Here is a 21372-nt window from a genome sequence, read left to right on the forward strand (position 1 = left end):
CTGAGGTATTAAGTGAATACTTTACATCAGTTTTTACCAAGGAGGTCGATCTACCAAGGCCATGGTTTCAGAGGAGAATACTTTGATGCTGAAAGGATCAAAATTAATAGGGAGGAAATGTTGGACGGATTGTCAATTCTTAAAGTTGACAAGACATCAGGACGAGATGAGATGCATCCAAAGATATTGAAAAAAAGTGAGAATGGAAATTGCAGAGTCACTAACCAAAACCTTCTATTCTTCCCTAGACTCAGGGGAGACACCAAAGGACTGGCGAATTGTGGAGAATACACCCTTGTTCACAAAAATTATAGATCAATCAATTTTACTTCAGTGGTGGGGAGGCGTCTGGAAACAATTATTTGTGATAGAAATAATAGTCACACGGAAAAAGATGGTTTGGTTATGTTGAGCCAACACAGATTTCTAAATAGAAATTGTGTTTAACTAACTTGCTGAAGTTTTTAGAAAAGATAACAGAAAAGGATTGATGAGAGTAATGTGTTGATGTGGTGTGCATGGACTTTGAAAAGGCATTCAGTACAGTGTCACACCACAGACTTGTGAGCGAAGTTATAGCTCATGAAGTAAAAGGGCTGGTAGCAACTTGAATACAAAATTAGTAGAGTAAGTGTTGCAGCAATTGTTGGCTGCTTGAGGAGCTCCGGCTCAAAATTGATGAGCTGGAATCCGAACTCCGAACACTGCGGCACATCCGGGAGGGGGAGAAATACCTGGATACTGTGTTCCAGGAGGCAGTCACACCTGGTAGATTAACTAATGTTAATTCGATCGGCGGGCAGGGACAGCAGTGTGTGACTGCGAGTGAGGCAGGTAGAGGGACCCTGCAGACAGGACCACAGGAGCTGCAGCCCTTGACATTGTCCCACAGGTATGAGGCACTTGCTCCCTGCATGGATGAGGAACAGGGCTGCAGGAAGGATGAGTCAACTGACCATGGCACCATGGTCCAGGAAGCCATTCAAGAGAGGGGAGCAAAAAGACAGATTGTAGTTGTAGGGGATTCCATCATCAGGGGGATAGACAGTATCCTTTGCGAGCAGGATAGAGAATCCCGCATGGTGTGTTGCCTGCCCGGTGCCAGAGTGCGAGACATCTCTGACCGGCTTGAGAGGATACTAGAGAGGGAGGGGGAGGATCCAGTTGTTGTGGTTCACGTAGGTACCAACAACATAGGCAGGACTAGGAAAAAAGACCTGTTTCAGGATTATGAAAAGCTAGGAACAAAATTAAAAAAACAGGTCTTCAAGGGTCATAATCTCTGGATTGCTGCCCGAGCCACGTGCAAATTGGCATAGGGAGGCGAGGATCAGGGAAGTAAACACATAGCTAAAAGAGTGGTGTGGGAAAGAGGGTTTCCTCTTCATGGGGCACTGGCATCAATTCTGGGACAGGAGGGATCTATACCGCTGGGATGGACTCCACCTGAACAGGGCCGGGTCCAGTGTTCTGGCGAAAAGGGTAAGTAAGGTGGTTAATAGGACTTTAAACTAGTAAGTAGGGGGGAAGGGAGAAGTGAGCGTAGAGGGAGAATAACAATTAATGTAAGGCAAAGCAGCAGGTTAGCAGGTAACGAGGAAGCTTCAACTCCATTGAAAATTAGGAAAAAAGTTAAAGGGAAGGAGAACTCAAGAGTTGTTAGTAATGGAGGTAATAGGACCCAAAAAGAAGGTGCAAAAACTGGCATAAGGGCACTTTATCTAAATGCTCGGAGCATTCGAAACAAGGTGGATGAGTTGATGGTTCAAATCATGGCAAATGGGTATGATTTAGTGGCTGTTACAGAGACATGGTTACAGGATGGTCATGACTGGGAGTTAAATATCCAGGGGTATCAAACTGTTCGGAAGGACAGACAGGAAGGTAAGGGAGGTGGTGTTGCTCTGATTTTTAAGGATGATATCAGGGCAGCAGTGACAGATGATATAGGTTCTACTGAACAAAACGTTGAACCCATTTGGGTGGAAATTAGTAATAGCAGGGAGAAGAAGTCACTGATAGGTGTGGTCTATAGGTCACCAAATAACGACATCATGGTGGGGCGGGCAATAATCATAGAAATAGCTAATGCATGTAAAAATGGTACAGCAATTATCATGGGGGATTTTAATCTACATATCGATTGGTCAAACCAGGTCGGTCATGGCAGCCTTGAGGAGGGGTTCATCGAATGCATCCGCGATAATTTCCTTGAACAATATGTAATGGAACCTACGAGGGAGCAAGCTATCCTAGATCTAGTCCTGTGTAATGAGACAGGAATAATTAATGATCTCACAGTTAGGGATCCTCTCGGGAGGAGCGATCACAGTATGGTCGAATTTAAAATACAGATGGAGCGTGAGAAGGTTAAATCCAGTACCTATGTCCTGTGCTTAAACAAAGGAGACTACGAAGGAATGAGTAAGGAGTTAGCTAAGGTAGAATGGGAGCAAAAAAATTATGGTGGGTCAATTGAGGAACAGTGGAGGACTTTCAAAACAATTTTTCACAGTGCTCAGCAGAAGTATGTTCCAGTGATAAGGAAGAACTGTAGGAAAAGAGAGAGCCAGCCATGGATGTCTAAGGAAATAAAGGAAAGTATCAGATTGAAAAAAAAAACATACAAAAAAGCAAAGAGTAGTGGGAAACTAGTAGACTGGGAAATCTTTAAAGGCAAACAGAAAGCCACAAAAAAAGTTATAAAGAAAAGTAAGATAGATTATGACAGTAAACTAGCTCAGAATATAAAAGCAGGCAGCAAAAATTTCTACAAATATGTAAATCGTAAAAGAGTGGCGAAGGTAAACATTGGTCCTTTAGAGGATGAGAAGGCCAATTTAATAACTGGGAATGAGGAAATAGCCGAGACATTAAACGGTTATTTCGTGTCGGTCTTCACAGTGGAAGACACAAATAACATGCCGAAAACTAATAGCAAGAAGGTTATAGCAGGTGAGGACCTATAAACTATCATTATCACTAAGGAGGCAGTGCTGGGCAAGCTAATGGTGCTAAAGGTAGACAAGTCCCCTGGCCCAGATGAAATGCATCCCAGGGTACTAAAACAGGTGATGGGGGAAATAGCAAATGCACTAGTAATTATTTACCAAAATTCACTGGACTCTGGGGTGGTTCCCGCAGATTGGAAAACAGCCAATGTGACGCCACTGTTTAAAAAAGGAAGTAGACAAAAAGCAGGTAACTGTAGGCCAGTTAGCTTAACTTCGGTAGTGGGGAAAATGCTTGAATCTATCATTAAGGAAGAAATAGCAAGACATCTGGATATAAATTGTCCCGTTGGGAACACCCAGCATGGGTTCATGAAGGGTAGGTCATGTTTAACTAATTTGGTGGAATCCTTTGTGGACATTACTTGCATGGTGGACAATGGGGAACCTATGGATGTTGTGTATCTGGATTTCCAGAAGGCATTTGACAAGGTGCCGCACCAAATGCTGCTACATAAGATAAAGTTACACGGTATTACAGGTAATGTATTGGCATGGATAGAGGATTGGTTGACCAGTAGAAAGCAAAGAGTAGGGGTAAATGGGTGTTTTTCTGGTTAGCGGTCAGTGGCTAGTGGTGTGCCTCCGGGATCAGTGTTGGGACCTCAATTGTTTACAATTTACATTGATGATTTGGAGTTGGGGACTAAGTGTGGTGTGTCAAAATTTGCAGATGACACTAAGGTGAGTGGTCGAGCAAAGTGTGCAGAAGACACTGAAAGCCTGCAGAGGGATATAGATAGTCTAAGTGAGTGGGCAAAGGTCTGGCAGATGGAGTACAATGTTGATAAGTGTGAGGTCATCCATTTTGGTAGGAATAACAGCAAAATGGACTATGTTTTAAATGGTAAAAAATTGCAGCATGCTGCTGTGCAGAGGGACTTGGGTGTCCTTGTGCATGAATCGCTGAAGGTGGGATTGCAGGTGCAGCAGGTGATTAAAAAGGCAAATGGAATTTTGTCTGCCATTGCTCGAGGGATGGAGTTTAAAAACAGGGAGGATATCCTGCAGCTGTATAGGGTCCTGGTGAGGCCACACCTGGAGTACTGTGTGCAGTTTTGGTCTCCTTACTTGAGAAGAGATATACGAGCACTGGAGGGGGTACAGAGGAGATTCACTCGGTTGATTTCAGAGTTGAGAGGGTTGGATTATGAGGAGAGACTGAGCAGACTGGGCTTATACTCATTGAAATTCAGAAGAATGAGGGGAGATCTTATAGAAACATAGAAGATTATGAAGGGAATAGATAAAGTAGAGACAGGGAGGTTGTTTCCGCTAGCAGGTGAAACTAGGACTAGAGGGCATCGCCTCAAAATAAAGGGAAGCAGATGTAGGACTGAGGTCAGGAGGAACTTCTTCACCCAAAGGGTTGTGGATCTATGGAATTCCCTGCCCAGTGAAGTGGTTGAAGCTACCTCACTGAATGTTTTTAAGGCAAGGCTAGATAAATTTTTGAACAGTAAAGGAATTAAGGGTTATGGTGAGTGGGCAGGTAAGTGGAGCTGGGTGTCAAAGATCAGCCATGATCTTATTAAATGGCGGGGCAGGCTCGAGGGGCCAGATGGCCTACTCCTGCTCCTAGTTCTTATGTTCTAATAGAAACAAGAGGGTAATGGTCAATCAATATCTTTTGGACTGGAGTAGTGTTTTAATTTGACTTCTCCAGAGGTTGTATTGGGTCACTTGCTTTTCCCGATGCACATCAATGATCTTGATCTTGGTAAGCGGGGTACAGTTTCAAAGTTTGAGGATGATATGAAACTTGACAGCATTATAACCTGTGAGGAGGACAGTATAGAAGTCCAAAAGGTTGGTGGAGTGGGCAGATAGATGGCAGATGAAATTCAGTGTGGGGAATTTTGATGATATATTTTTGTAGGAAGTGTAGTGATTGGAATGGTGTCAACCAGATGAATCTCATTGAATATGAGTTTCCTGATTGGACCACATCAGTAGCTTCAATCAGGGAGCCCTGGCTGACAGATATAAACAGGAGTGTCAGGGTTCTGCTCACTCCAGGAGCTGGCTCTGTGATAGTTAGGTCAGTGTCATGTACTATGCGTGTGTAAATAAAAGGTGACTTGGTGACGGGATACCTGCCTTCATGGAGTTATTTCAATGGTGACAAGAAAATACATGCCTTTAGAGATGCGCTTGCAACAGTTGTCTTTAAATTGGGGTCAGCATTTCTGGCAGCGTGCTGCTGTTTGGAAAGCTTGACTCGTTCCATCCTACTGTCGAAGACTAGGGCCCAGTATGTGGAAAGAATGCATCTTTTTCCAGCAGATGACATTGGGGCAGATGAAAAGCAACGAGTGATCCTCCAGACAGTGTGTGGACCCGCAAGTTTTTCGGTTATAAGGAGCCTAACTTTCCTGGAGGCACCAGATGCTAAAACGTTTCAAGAGTTGACGCATTTAGCTAAGGAACGTTACAACCCCAAGCCTCCTCTAACTCTGAGACACTATTGGTTTTACTCGACAGTTTGAGAACCAGAGGAATCCTTATTGGGATTTTTGACAAGATTAGAACCATTGGCAGAGGCATGTGATTTTGGTTGAGCCCTAAGTGAGATGCTGAGAGACCGCTTGGTACATGGGACTAATGACGTGACCATGCAAAAGCACCCACTATTTGAAGCCCAACTGGATTTCAAACAGGCACTACAACTGGCTTTGTTGTTAGAAAATGCGGCAAGTGGAGTTTGAGTTACAGGGTATGCCGATGGAAGTGGACATACCCATCAGGCCAACTGAGCTTGGGGAACACTTGCCTCACTTGGGACATATTCTGAACAGAGGGATCCTAAGTCAGCCCACAGCAAAAGTCCAAAGCAAAGCCAAGCCTCGGCCAAACAGTTAAAATTGTCTCAAACATCCGGGCAGCAGGCCGTTGTAGTTCCTACTAGTATGCAGACTTGAGACAGCAAAGGAGCCCTACTATGCCTGAATTGAGTAAGAGTGCTCATAGACCGTTTTCCAGGAGAGCACACACCCTGGATGGTCCACCTACAACTGGTTTGGAACAGTTAAGTTGCTTTGCAACATGCAAATCAGAGCCAATCAAAATAAACGTCCAGTTAAATGGTCATGCGGACCTGATATAATGTCGATATTGACGTGGCTGTATCAGTGTTTACAGAACTAGTCTTTACCAAAATTCTCTCTGGACTCCGGCCCTTAAGTTTACATAAGACCTCGGCCAGGCTGAGAACCTATACCAGGAAACCTCTACAGCTTAAGGGTACAACTTTGGTTCTGGTCTCTTATGAGAAGCAGCTGGTTCAGTTACCACTGATTCTAGTAAAAGGCTCGGGCCCAAGCTTGTTGGGGTGAAGCTGATTGAGAAAAATTCAACTTGATTGACTCAACATTTTTTGATTAGAAAATGGCTGCCTGAGTGGAGTTCTAATTAAATACCCAGAAGTTTTTCAGGGAGGTTTAGGGACTATCAAAGGGGCTAAGGCCACCATACATGTTGAGCAAGAAACAATTCCATCCACTGCCATTTGCCTTATCTGCAAAAGTAGAGACAGAAATCAGGAGGCAGGAAAACGAATGGATCATCGAAGCAGTACAGTTTGCGGAATGAGCAGCGCCGGTCATACTGATTGTGAAGCCCGACGGATCAGTTCATCTTTGTGGGGATTTCAAACAAACCCGTAAACTGCTTCTCGCAGCTGGATAAATGCCCAGTCCCTTGCATTGAGGATATATATGCAAAATTGGCACGGGGGGTGTGGATGTCTGTCCTTCACGAAGCTGGACATGAGCCACGTGTACCTGCAACTGTGGTTAGATGAGGATTCCCAGAGATATGCTACAATTAGCACCCAACAGGATTTGTGCCAATATACTCGTCTGTCTTTTGGAATATCATCAGCCTGTGCCATTTTCCAGCGGACAATGGAGAACATTTTACAAGGTCTACCCCAGATCGGCATTTATCTGGATGACATGCTAATAACTAGGAAGACCAATAAAGAGCATTTCGAGAACTTGGACATAGTGCTTAAATGTTCCTGCAAGGCAGGAGTACACCTTAGGAGGTACAAATGTGTGTTCCAGGCACCCTAAATAATCTACTTGAGCTACAGTCAAAAAGACCGGCTTACACCCTTTGGAAGATGACTTGAGGGCAATCAAACGTGCCCCGGCTCCCACACCTGTACCAGAGCTTAGGTCTTTCTTTGGATTGGTGAATTATTATGGAAAATTCGTACATAACCTGGCATCCATCCTGGCACTCTTACACTTGCTATTGAAAAAGGGTCAGTCCTGAAAATGGTATCTAACCAAGATGTAGCCTTAAGGGAAGTGAAGAAGCAGCCATCACTGTCTAAGGTGTTGGCACACTACAATCCCAAGTGAGATGTGGTGCTTATCTGTGATGGCTTCCCATACCTTATTGGGGTAGTGTTGGCTCACAGATGGCCCAATGGGGAGGAATGCCCAATCATGTGTGCTTCCCGGATTTTGGCTGGTGGCGAACAAAGAGGTTTCCAGATAGAGAAGGAAGGTTTGGCAGTCATCCTTTATGTGAGAAAGTCCCACCAATACCTTTATAGATGTAAATTTGTAATATTTACAGACCGCAATCCACCTCTTAGGGCTGCTTGAAGAAGACAGAGCCGAGCTGCCCACAGCTTCAGGTTGAATTCAGTGGTGGGCTCATATTCTGAGTACATACAATTACAAGTTGGAACACCATCTAGGAGGCCAAGTGGCAAACACAGTTACCTTGACCCACCACCCTCTGGTGGATACACCACCAGTGGTGTCGCCACTGGAAGAGTCCGTTCTGGTTGTAAACTTCCTGGACACCCTTCCGGTCACCCCTGACAATGTCAGACTGTGGACACAAAAAGATCCTGTCCTGGCAGAACTGAAACAGCTATTGGTGATGGGGGAAGCAAAAGGGCCATTACAGCCAGAATTGAAACCTGTCTGGACCCAGCGAGACCAGATCACCATAGAAACATATTATTATGGGGAGGAAGAGTGATTTTCCTGAGCTAAGGTCACCGCCAGATACTGGCTGAACCCCACCAGACTCATCCAGGGGTTTTCAAATTGAAGATGTTGGCAAGACGTTATGTCTGGTGACCAGAATTGGATGCAAACATAGCCACTTTACTGGCAGTCTGGGCTTGCTCCAAAGGGAAAAATTACTGCCAGCAGCTCCTCCGCATCCATGGGAATGGCCGGGCAAACTCTGGACTCAGTTACATATTGATTGTGCCAGTCCTTTCATGTGCTTAATGGTTTTAATCATTGTGTATGCCTATTCATAGTGGTTGGACATACATAGGGTTCATTTGTCAAACCCAGGGATGACAAGGAGGGGGAGTGGCATAAGATCATAGAATCCCTACAGTGTAGAAACAGACCATTCGGCCCAACAAGTCCACACCAACCATCCAAAAAGCAGCCCAGCCAGCCTCATCCCCCTACCCTTTCCCTGTAACTCCACATTTTCCATGGCTAACACACCTAACCTACACATCCCTGAACACTAATGGGCAATCCACCCAATCTACACATCTTCGGACTGTGGGATGAAACCAGAACTGGTGGAAGCCTGCACAGACACTGGGAGAATGTGCAGACTCCACACAGCCTGAGGCTGAAATCGAACCTAGGTCCCTGGTGCTGTGAGGCAGCAGTTCTAACCATTGTGCCACTGTACCACCCTGCATTTTTGATTAAAGAATACACCATTGCTGCAACTAGAGAAGATATCTCTGAAAAATCGTTCAGTGAAAATATATGGGTAAAAATTAGGAATAAGAAAGGAAAGAGCACCTTGATGGGATTGTACTGTAGGTCCCCCAACAGTCAAGGGTCAAATGTATTCAAGAAAGTTTTCTTTATCAGTACGTGGATGCTTCTACTAGAGAAGGCGCAAAACTTGACCTTTCAGGCAATAAGGCAGGCCAAGTGACTGAAGTAAAAGTAGGGGAACACTTTTGGTCTAGTGATCATAATTCTATTAGTTTCAAAATGATTATGGAAAGAGATAAGCTTTCCATAAAAGTTAAATTTTTTAATTGGAGTAAGGCAAATTTTAATGCTTTGAGACAAGAACTTTCAATAGTTGATTGAGTAGACTGTTTGCAAGTGAAAGGATGTCTGACAAGTAGAAGGGTTTCAAGAGTGTGATGGTAAGAGTTCAGAGGCATTATGTTCCTGTTAGACAGAAAGGTAAGGCTGATAAAATTAAGAAAGAATGGATGAATAAAGATATTGAGGTTCTAGTCAAGAATAAAAGAGAATTGTATTTTAGATATCGACAACTTGGTTCAGTTGAATCTCTTAATCGATATAAAGAATCTCTTAATCAGCATCAATACTATGAAAGAAATCAGGAAATCAAAGAGAAAATATAAGATAGCAGTGGCAGATAAGGTTGAGAATAATCCAAAGGGATTCTACAAGTACATTAAGATTATGTTACCAAAAAGATTATGAGGGCAGAACAGTAGACATTGTTCGCTTGGACTTTAGTAAAGCCTTCGACAAGGTTCTACATGGTAAACTAATTAATAAAGTTAGGCCACATGGGATCAGGGTGAACTTGCCAATTGGATACATAATTGGCTTGATGACAGGAGATGGAGAGTGATGATGGAGGGTTATTTTTTGTATTGGAGGCCTGTCACCAGCGGTGTCCCAAGGGGATCAGTTCTGGGTCCTCTTTTGTTTGTCATGTATATAAATGATTTGGATGAGAATATAGAAGGCATGATTAGTAAGTTTGCAGATGACACAAATTGGTAGCATAGTAGACAGTGAAAAAGCTTTTCTAAGATTACAAAGGGATCTTGATCAAATGGGTCAATGGACTGAAAATTGGCAGATGAATTGAATTGGGATAAATGTGATGTATTACTTTTTGGTACAACAAACAGGTGTAGAATTATGCGATTAATGGTAGGGCCTTGGGTAGTCATAGAGTCCTACAGCACTGAAACAGACTCTTCGGTCTATCCAGTGCATGCTGAACATAATCGCAAACTAAACTAGTCCCACCTGCCTGCTCCTGGCCCATATCCCTCCAAACCTTTCCTATTCATGTATCTATCCAAATGTCTTTTAAACGTTGTAATTGTACCCACATCCACCACTTCCACAGGAAGTTCATTCCACATGTGAGCCACCCTTGTGTAAAAAAAAATATCTCTCCTGTCTTTTTTAAATCTTTCTCCTGTCATCTTAAAAATGTGGCCCCTAGTCTTGAAATCCCCCATCCTGTGGAGAAGACAACTATTATTAACTCCACCTATACTTTTCACTATTTTCACCTCTCTACTTCCTACGCTGCAGTAATAAAAGTCCCAGCCTATCCAGCCTTTCTTTCTAACGTAAACCTTTCAAATCTGGCAACATCCTGGTAAATATTACCCTAACCGTCACTAGGTTAAGAGCCACAGCAGTGAAGCACCAAAGAAGCACTGTCATACCTTTGTAATCACATGATCCTTCAGTGCAGATACAATCCCCTTTTGGTCTTTATGTGCAGATAGGGTGGCAGTGCTAAGGAGCATGATGCTGATCACAAGAGGACGTGCCACAGCATTTGCAGTTATGGGAGGGACCCTTGGATGATGGAGGACAGTCACATCCTTGATCACATTGGTCACCAGTGCAGGGTCTCAGCAGTCATTAGAAAGAAGGCTGTACCTAGACAGCAGATGTGCTGTCATGTGTCAGAATTCCCTTGGGCAATGTGGGATCATGGACAAAAAAATTAAGGAGTCTGATCACTTAATTAGTGCCACCATGGTTCAGGTTTTGAGCGCATGAGCCCTTCCAGTGAGAGAGTGCCCAACATCATGGAGGGCCATGAGGCAGTTCTTGGAATTCATGCAGGAATTTTCTTTATTCATTTATGGGATGTGGGCGTTGCTAGCTGACCAGCATGTATTGCCGATCCCTAGTTGCCCTTGAGAAGCTGGTGGTGAGCTGCCTTCTTGAACCGCTGCAGCCCACCTGCTGTGGATTGACCCACAATACCATCAAGGAGGGAATTCCAGGATTTTGAGCCAGGAACAGTGAAGAAACGCTGAAATGTTTCCAAGTAAGGATGGTGAGTGGCTTGCAGGGGAACTTGAAGGTGGTGGTGTTCCCATATGTCTGATGCCCTTGTCTTTCTAGATAGAAGTGTTTGTGAGTTTGGAAGGTGGTGTCTGAGGATCTTTGGTGAATTTCTGCAGTGCATCTTGTAAGTAGTACACACTTGCTGCTACACAGCGTCGGTGGTGGAGGGAGTGGATACCTATGGATGTTGTACCAATCAAGCAGGCTGCTTTGTCCTGGATGATGTCAAACTTCTTGAGTTTTATTGGGGCTGCACTCATCTAGGCAAGTGGTGAATATTCCATCACAGTCCTGATTTGTGCCTTGTAGATAATGGACAGGCTTTGGAGAGTCAGGAGCTGTGTTACTTGCTGCAGTATTCCTAGCCTCTGATCTGCTCTTGCAGCAACTGTGTTTATGTGGTGAATCCAGTTGAGTTTCTAGTCAATGATAACCCCTAAGATGTTAATAGTGCAGGATTCAGTGGTAGTAAGACCCTTGAATGTCAAGGGTTAGATTGTCTCTTATTAGTGATGGTCATAGCCTGGCATTTGCGTGGTGCCGATGTTACTTAACACTTGTCAGCCCAAGCCTGGATATTGGCCAGATCTTGTTGCATTTGAACATGGACTGCTTCAGTATCTGAGGAGTCACAAATGGTGCTGAACACTGTGCAATCATTGGTGTACATCCTCCCTTCTGACCTTATGTTGGAGGGAAGATCATTGATGAAGCAGCTGAAGATGGTTTGGCCTAGGACACTACCCTGAGGAACTCCTGCAGAGATGTCCTGGACCTGAGATAACTGATCTCCAACAACCACAACCATCTTTCTAAGGGGACAAAAACAGAAGTTGCTGGAAAAACTCAGCAGGTCTGGCAGCATCTGTAAAGAAAAAATCAGAGTTAACGTTTCGGGTCTGGTGACCCTTCCTCAGAACTGACCTGAAATGTTAACTCTGATTTTTTCTTCACAGACGCTGCTAGATCTGCTAAGCTTTTCCAGCAACTTCTGCTTTTGTTCCTGATTTACAGCATCCACAGTTCTTTTGGTTTTTATTGAGGATGGGGGAGTTGTTTAATTGTCCACCACCATTCACAACTAGATGTGGCAGGACTGCAGAGCTTAGATCTGATCCGTTGGCCGTGGGATCACTTAGCTCTGTCTGTCACTTGCTGCTTATGCTGTTTGGTGCAAAAGTAGTCCTGTTTGGTGGCTTCACCAGGTTGACATTTCATCTTCAGATATGCCTGGTGCTGCCCCTGACATGCCCTCCTGGACTCTCTATTAAACCAGGGTTGATGCCTGGCTTGCTGGTAATTCTTGAGTGGGGAATCTATCAGTCCATGAGGTTACAGATTGTTCTGGAGTACAATTCTGCTGCTGTTGATGGCCCACAGCACCTCATGGATGCTCAGTCTTGACTTGCTAGGTCTGTTTGAAGTCTGTCCTATTTAGCATGGTGATAGTGCTACAATACAATGGAGGTCATGCTCAATATGAAGGTGGGACTTCATCTCCACAAGGATCGTACAGTGATCGCTCTTACCCATATTGTTATGGACAGATGCATCAGCAGCTGGCAGATTGGTAAGGATGAGGTCAAGTATGTTTTTCCCTCTTGTTGTTGCCTCACCACCTGCTGCAGATCCAGCCTAGCAGCTTTAGGACCTGACCAGCTCGATAAAGAATACTGCTACCAAACCACTCTTGGTGGTGGACATTGAAATCCCCCACCTAGAGTTCAATTTGTGCCCTTGCCATCCTCAGTGTTGTTCAACATGGAGGAGTGCTGATTCATTAGCTGAGGGAGGATAGTATGTGATAGTCAGCAGGAGGTTTCCTTGCCCATGTTTAACCTGAAGCAACAAGACCTCATGGAGTCTGAAGTCCTCACAGGACATATCCAGAGATAGTGATGATGATGTCTGGGACATTGTAAGATATGATTCCATGAGTGTGACTATGTCAGGCTGTTGCTTGACTAATCTGTGAGACAGCTCCCCCAGTTTTGACACTAACACCCAGAAGTTAATGAGGAGGACTTTGCAAGGTTGACAGGACTGTTTCTGCTGTTGTCTTATCCAGTGCCTAGGTCGATGCCAGGTGTTCTATCCGGTTTCATTTCTTTTGAGACTTTGTAGCGATTAGTACAACTGAGTGGCTTGCTAGGCCAATTCAGAGCGCAGTTGAGAGTCAACCACATTGCTGTGGGTCTGGAGTCACATGTAGGCCAGATCAGATGAGGATGGCAGATTTCCTTCCCTGAAGGATTTTAGAGAATGAGATGGGTTTTTCCCACAATCAGCAACAATTTCGTGATCATCAGTAGATTCTTAATTCCAGATTCTTTTTATTTAATTCAAATTCCACCATCTGCCTTGGGGGGATTCAAACCCAGTTCCCTGGGACATTGGCTGAGTTTCTGGATTAATCGTCAAGCGATAATACCACTAGGCCATCACCTTCCCAACTGTGCAATGATTTGCAAAGGATGCATGCCAAACTTTGTAGCTAGACCAGTCAGTGTTGTTGGTGGCTTGGGGATGTCTGAAGGGAATTTCAGTTGCATTATATCTGGCACAAAACAAAGTACAGCAGATGCTGGAAATCTGAAACAAAAGCAGAAAGTGCTTGAGAAACTCAGCAAACCTGGCAGCATCTTTGAAGAGAGAAACAGAGCTAACGTGACTCAACCAGTGGCTCAAGTGGACTTAAAACATTAATTCTGTTTCTGGCTAACAAATGCTGCCAGACCTGCTGAGTTTCTCCAGCACTTTCTGCTTTTGTTTCATCCCACCCACACCCATTCCCCCTATCTTTTCCCTGTAACCCACCTAATCTACACATCCCTGAACACTACAGGCAATTTAGCCCTGGCATTGGTGCATGGAACTTCCAGCTCTGAGTTGGTGGCCTCCACACACAGCAGGAAAAATGCCAGTTGGGTCACATAATCCCCCCTTAATTGGTTGCCTGCCTCCAAATCTACCACCACTGGGATGCAAAAATTCAACTTTTATGTTTATTTTACTTACATCAAAGTTGGTAATACAGCTTATGTTACTTCCTGAGCTTGTACTTTGGAATTTTTCACCCATGGCCCTTTGAGATAAGTGAGTCTTTTGAATATTGAGCTAATAAACAAGACAGAAACTCAGTGATGAAGAGGTATGACATATATCTTGGTAAGGATTTAAAGGGAATCATTCACTCACCAGCACCAGTTCAAGTGTTCTTTTTAAACTCATTCACAGGATGAGGGCATCATTCATTCATTGCTCATCCCTAATTGCCCAGAGGGCAGTTGAGAGTCAACCACATTTCTGTGGGTCTGGAGTCACATGTAGGCCAGACCAGGTAAGGCTGGTAGTTTCCTTCCCTAAAGGATAGTAGAGAGGTAGTTGGGGGTTTTTCCCCTGACAGTTGTTTCATGGTAATCATTAGACTTTTATCGAATTCAAGTTCCACCATGACGGGATTCGAACCCAGGCTTGCAGAATATTACCTGGGTATCTGGATTAATAGTGTAGCGATAATAATACTAGTAGACCATCACCTCCCCTTAACACAGACTTACTCACTTTACCTAGTCACAGTCCCACTTAACGTTGTGAGTCCAAAAGAAGAACCATATTGGACTCAAAACGTTAACTCTGTTTCTCTCTCCACAGATGCTAACAGACCTGCTGAGTTTCTCCAATAAATTCTGTTTTCATTTCAGATCTCCAGTATCCCTACAATATTTTGTTTTTGTTTTCCCATTTAACGTCTGCAGCTGTCATATCAGGGCAGAGTCCAACTGACCTTCACTGTATGTATTTTAACAATGAGACTGTATTTTACTTGTTTTGCCCCTTTTAATGTTACCACTCAGGTAAATGGGTACTTAGAGGCAAATGCAGCATCTACTAAGCTCCAATGATGATTTAGAGAGCAATTGTTGCTGTTAGTTTATGATTTTTGATCTGAAGAACCCAAAATGAAATGGTTCTTTTTTTTTAACATCTGCAGTATGATCAATATGCACAAAAAACTGTTCATCTAAAATGTCTTTCAGGTGTTTCTAGAGGAGTTGGATTCATTCGTTTTGATAAACGAATAGAAGCAGAGGAAGCAATCAAGGGACTCAATGGGCAGAAACCTTCCAGTGCTACAGAACCAATAACTGTGAAATTTGCCAATAATCCCAGCCAGAAAACAAACCAAGCACTACTCTCACAGTTGTATCAGTCACCTAGCAGACGTTATCCTGGGCCACTGCATCATCAGGCTCAGAGGTTCAGGTAATAACAAACATACATTTTAGTTGACTTCTTTTTTATGTAGATTTTAAAATAAAACTAACATCTTAAACTGACTTAATTATGTTAATGATATTTATATTAATTTGGTCATCACTTCCAAATAAAATTGATTTTGTGTAAAATAAAAAGCTGAAATGTTTATGATTTAAATCTGAACTTCCTACCAGCAATATAGCATCCATTTTAAGTAAAGTTTTACAATTGATTACTGTCTCATAATTCTCATAAAGGTTTAATTAAGATATGTATTTTGACCATTGTTTTGCATGCTTTGCTGTAGCAGCAGCCAGAAGGCTGGAAGGCCAGTGTGAAGCTTTCAGATTTTTCAGACAGCTTTGCTTCTGTTTTTGATTCCTAACAGGAAGTCCTCTGGGACATACCTGTTCTAAGGATATAAAACAGGCTGTGTTCACGACCCAACCCACCAAATTTGGAGATGTAACTCACTGTTTAGGCTCACTGTCTTGTTATTTCAAGGCAAGGATTCGGGATTATAATGAAGCCATGATCAGTCTTCGGTTATACAGTTTTTTGGGTGAAGTAAATGTGATAATTTTCTTGGAACCAAGTTTTATTCCTAAAGTTATATACACAGACTTCAAGCTTCCATTGACCAAGATCCAACATTTCAGTTATAGTAGTGCTTGCTAGTGGGTCCAACAGCCCAATACAATGCATTGGATGTTCCTCTCTCCTAAGTCTGACAGGGACTCATTACTGCATGATTCCAACTGCAAAAGCCATGGCCATTCAAACCAAGGAGTGTGGCCTGGATCCCTGAAGACTATATTTGACTAAATAGAGTCATAGAGTCATGCGGAACGAAAACAGACCTTTCAGTCCAACTCATCATGCCGACCAAGTTTCCCAAACTAAACTAGTCCCATTTGCCTGCATTTGGCCCATTTCCCTCCATACCTTTCCTATTCATGTACCTGTCGTTTAATTGTTGTAACTGTACCTGCATCTACCACTTTCCCTGGCAGTGCATTCCACATACGAACTACCCTCTATGTGGAAAAGGTTGCCCTCAAGTCTCTTTTAAATCTTTCTCCTCTCATCTTAAAATTATGCCCTCTAGTTTTCATCTCCCCTACCCTAGCAAAAATGCTTTTGATATTCATCTTATCTATGCCCCACTCGATTTTTATAAAAGTCTATAAGTTACCCCTTAACCTCCTATGCTCCAGGGAAAAGAAATCCCAGCCTATCCACCCTCTCGTTATAACTCAAACCATTCAGTCCTGGCAACATCCTTTTAAATCATTTCTTCATCCTCTCCAATTTAATAATATTCTTCCTATAACAGGACAACCAGAACTGTATGCAGTACTCAAAAAGTGACCTTATCAATGTCCTGTACAACTGCAACATGATGTCCCACCCCCTATACTCAATGGCCTGAGCAATGAAGGCAAGCATGTCAAATGCTTTCTTTACCCTCCTGTTTACTGTGATGCAACTTCCTGTGTGTTAAATACCTGAGCCCCTAGGTCTCTTTGTTCTACAGCACTCCCCAGGGCTCTACCATTACCTGTGTAAGTTCTGTCTTTGTCTTACCAAAATGCAACACCTCGTATTTACCTAAATTAAACTCCATCTGCCACACCTCAGCCCATTGGCCCAATTGACCACGATCTCTTTGTAATCTAAGATAACTTTCCTCATTGTCAACTATACCACCAATTTTGGTGTCATCTACAAACTTTCTAACCATGCTTCCTGTATTCTCATCCAAATCATTTATATAAATGACAAACAACAATGGACCCAGCACTGATCCCTGCGGAACACCGCTAGTCACAGACCTCCGGTCGAAAATTAACCGTATACCATCACTCTCTGTGTCTTGCCATCAAGACAGTTTTGTATCCAATTGGCAAGTTTGCCCTGAATCCCATGTGATCTAATGTTACTGACCATACAAAACCTTGTCAAAGGCCTTATTACTGAAGTCCACATAGACAACGTCTACCGCTCTGCCTTCATCCATCTTCTTGGTCACATACTCAAAAAATTTAGTCAAGTTTGTGAAACATGATTCCCCATGCACAAAGCCATGCTGACTATCCCTAATCAGTCCATGCCTCTCCAAGTGCGTATAAAACCTGTTTCTCAGAATCTCCTCCAACAACTTACCCACTGCTAATGTCAGACTCGCTGGCCTATAGTTCCCTGGCTTTACCTTGCAGCCTTTCTTAAATAAAGACACAGGATTCATTACCTTCCAGTCTTCAGGCACCTCACCCATGGCTGTAGGAGATTCAAACATCTCTGCTAGGGGCCCTGCAAGTTCTTCCCTAGCTTCCCACAATATCCTATGATATACTTGATCAAGTCTGGGAGATTTATCTACCTTTATGCTTTCTAAGACCTCCAGCACCTTATCTTCTGCAGTGTGGACTGATTTCAAGACATCAATATTTATTTCCCCGAGTTTGCTAGCTTCCATGTCTTTCTCACAGTAAATACTGAGGTGAAATACAGAAAAATCCAGTTGCAACAGTTTCCTGTATTTTCTTCACCCATATCACCTTATCTCCATCCAACCCAAATTTAAAGGACTCTCACCAACTGTTATAGATGCACTATTGAAAGCATTCTATCTGGATGCATCACCGTCTGGTACAGCAACTGCTTTGCCCAGGAGCATAAGAAACTACAGAACTGTGAACACAACCTAGTTCATCATGCAAGCCAACCTTCCATCCATTGATTCCATCTTCACTTCTCGCTGCCTCAGAAAGGCAGCCAACATCATCAAAGACCCCTCCCACCCCAGTTATAATCTCTTCCAACTTTTTCCGTAAGGCAGAAGATACAGAAGCTTGAACACACGTACCAACAGGTTCAAGAACAGCTTCTTCCCCGCTGTTATTAGACTTCTGAATGGACCTGTCAAATTTCAAATTTAATACAGCTTTGCAGCTGTAACTTTGCATTCCTCACTCTGTTCTATGACCCATGATTTTTGTATGATATGATCTTCCTGTACTGCACGCAAAAGAAAACTTTTCACTTTACCTAGATGCATCTGACAATAATTAATCAAATCAAACATCTCAGCTGCCCAGTCTTTGGACTTCCATTGCCCCAGTACTTCATTTTAGCCATCAATCTGCTCATCGATTTTTTTTTAACCTCCACTTCCACATTCAGTGCAAAATTTGTACTTGCTTCCATCCTTGTCAATGCCTCGGTAACGATCCCATCGTTGATCCCTCAAATCCAATGGGTGAAGAAGGAAACAACTGGGTTACCTGTCCATCACCTATCTGCTGGACTACCTCAATCCTCATATGCACTACCAAAACCAAACACTAATCTAACATATTCCTGGAAGATGAAAATAGGTCCTGGCTACTTTGCTGCACTACCAGTCATCTTTAATCTCTCTCCCTTCCCCTCCCACACTCACCTCTAGGACTTTTGGACCGCTTTGAATTTACATTAGGCTGATTCCTATGCCTATACCCTCAACTCAGCTTCTCTTCAGTATCTCTCCTGAGCCCTTCCTGCCCTCCCTGAGTTTATTTTATCTATTAGACTCTCCTGCTATTTTCCAAGACCATTTTCCTGCAAACCTGCTGAACATCCAACATCTTTTTTCAACCCCCATACTAACAGGCATTATGAATGGTTTCTTCTCCTCAGTTAATGAGCCCCATCCTTCCAAAATATGGATTATCACCCTTGCTCAAAAAAAACAAATATAAACCTACTATCTTTCTAATTCATCAGTTCATCTGTCGTTGCTGCAAAGTTCTTATCACCTCCTAAATGTGTGCACATTTCTCCTGCAACTCCCGTTCAAAACTGACTAATCAGGTTTACACACCTGGCAGACCACTAACACAGCTCCAACACAATTCACAAATGGTATCATCTATAACAATGACCCTCCTTGTCACCCTCAAGCTTTTTATAACCTTTGGTACAACCTCCAATGCCTTGTTTCTTTTGTCCAAAACTGTGGTATTGTTCTTTTTTTTGTTTCTGCTCATAGTTATCTGGTTGTATCCAGATAACTTCAACAATGGCTTCTCCTCCTATGAAATTCTACAAGGATCTGTCCTTCAGGCCCCTCTTCTGTGATGTCACTGGGCTGAATCTTCACTTAGAATAAGCATGTGGGGATTGGGGCCCATTGCCAGAGGTGTGGGTTGCCACTTTCAGAGGAATTACACTAGGGCAACTCCACCTTGAAGCACCCTCTAAATAACTTGCATTTCACTTCAATAAATTGTGATTACAGTTCGAAGCTCATAGCAATGCAGGAAACCCTGCCACAGGTAATTAATGGCTACAGATAATGCCTACTGAAGACTGTAGCTCCAGTGGGGTTAAAATAGAAAACTACCTGTGTCCCCTACGTCGGTTGCAAGCAAGCTATCTCTGGGCATTTGCTGGGCTTATTCCTTTGTGGGAGGACCCATTTGCTACTTCAGAGTTCCCAGCAGGGTGCCCAAGCCATCCACAAATATACATTCAATTATCAGATTGTCTACCCATCACTGCTAGCTCTGGATGGTGAGCCAGCATCTGCCGATGCTGACTGGCTCTGGGAAAAGCAACAAGATGTGGAAACGTGACTGACTATTAAGCCCCAACACATACTTGACAGAATTTCCTCCCAGTGTGACCTTTAAAACCATCCTGGCAGATCTGGGAAGATTCTATTTGTCGTATGTAGGCATAGGGTCAGGTTCAACATATATCCTGACACTAGTTCTCTGTATAGCTCCACCGCCCCTGGGTTTTCAAGCTATTTACCTGATTTCCAGTCATAGATACAATTTCTCCCAATTAGTGGGAAAATTGAAGCCATTGTTTTTCAACCTACTACAAAATCAATTTCCCTATCAAGATCTATATCCATTTTCAATTATCTCAGACTGAACTAGACTAGAAATCTTGTTCAAACATAAACTGAGCTTCAGACTCCATATTCTCTACATCTCAAAGACTATGGACTTCCTATCTATAAAATCCTAGAGTCATATACATTAGAAACAGGGCATTTGGACCATCATGTCTCTGCCAACTAGCAAACACCAAATTACATAAATCCCATTTACCTGTACTTAGTCCATAGCATACTATACCCTGGCATTTTAGGTGCTCATCCAGATGCTTTTTAAATGTTGCGAGAATATCTGCTTCCACCACCCTCTCAGGCAACACGTTCCATATATCAACCACCCTCTGGGTGAAAAAACTTCGCTCATATCACCTCTAAACCATGTGCTCCTCACCTTAAACTTATGCCTTCAGGTCTTAGATACATCTGCTATGGTGAAGAGATTCTCACAATCTAGTCTGTCTGTATCACTCATAATTTTTATGTACTTCAATCAGAACTTTCTTCAGCCTCCTCTGCTCCAAGGAAAACAAAACCTGCCTACCCAGTCTGTCCTCATAAGAGAGACTTTTCATCCCAGGCAAAATCCTGGTGAATCTTCCCTGCACCCTTTCCAGTGTGATCACATCCTTCCAACAGTGTGGCAACCAGAACTGCACACAGTATTCCATTTATGCGTGTATGTCCTTATCTTACTGCACCTCCCAAAAATGCATCATCTTGCACTAATGGGATTAAATTCCATCTACCATTGCTCTGCCCAACCTACCATTTGATCATTATCAGGCAGTAGCCTGAGGTCATCCTCCTCAGTGTCAACAACACCACCAAATTTTGTGTTATCTGCAAACTTATTAATTAAATCTTCTAATTAAACATTCACATCCAAGCCGTTAATATAAATAACAAACAGCAAGGGTCCCAGCACCGAACCCTATGTCACACTGATGGTCACAGCTTCCAACTACAAAAACAACTCTTCACCATCATTGACAACAAGGTGCAGGGCTGGATGAACACAGCAGGCCAAGCAGCATCATAGGAGCAGAGAGGCTGACGTTTCGGGCCTAGACCCTTCATCAGAAAAGCTTTTCTGATGAAGGGTCTAGGCCCG

General features: G+C 43.2%; 1 protein-coding gene across 5 annotated transcripts in view; it reads left to right on the top strand.

Annotated features, from left to right (window-relative positions):
* elavl4 (ELAV like neuron-specific RNA binding protein 4) overlaps window positions 1-21372 on the top strand; it is a 140571-nt gene that overhangs the window by 98117 nt on the left and 21082 nt on the right. For all 5 annotated transcript variants that reach the window (XM_048602279.1, XM_048602281.1, XM_048602282.1 and 2 more), the window contains one exon: window positions 15151-15376. In XM_048602279.1, the coding sequence (XP_048458236.1) occupies window positions 15151-15376 (226 nt within the window). The remainder of the gene's footprint in view (window positions 1-15150; window positions 15377-21372) is intronic.

The sequence above is a fragment of the Rhincodon typus genome, chromosome 10, assembly GCF_021869965.1.
Source record: "Rhincodon typus isolate 14 chromosome 10, sRhiTyp1.1, whole genome shotgun sequence".
NCBI lineage: Eukaryota > Metazoa > Chordata > Chondrichthyes > Orectolobiformes > Rhincodontidae > Rhincodon > Rhincodon typus.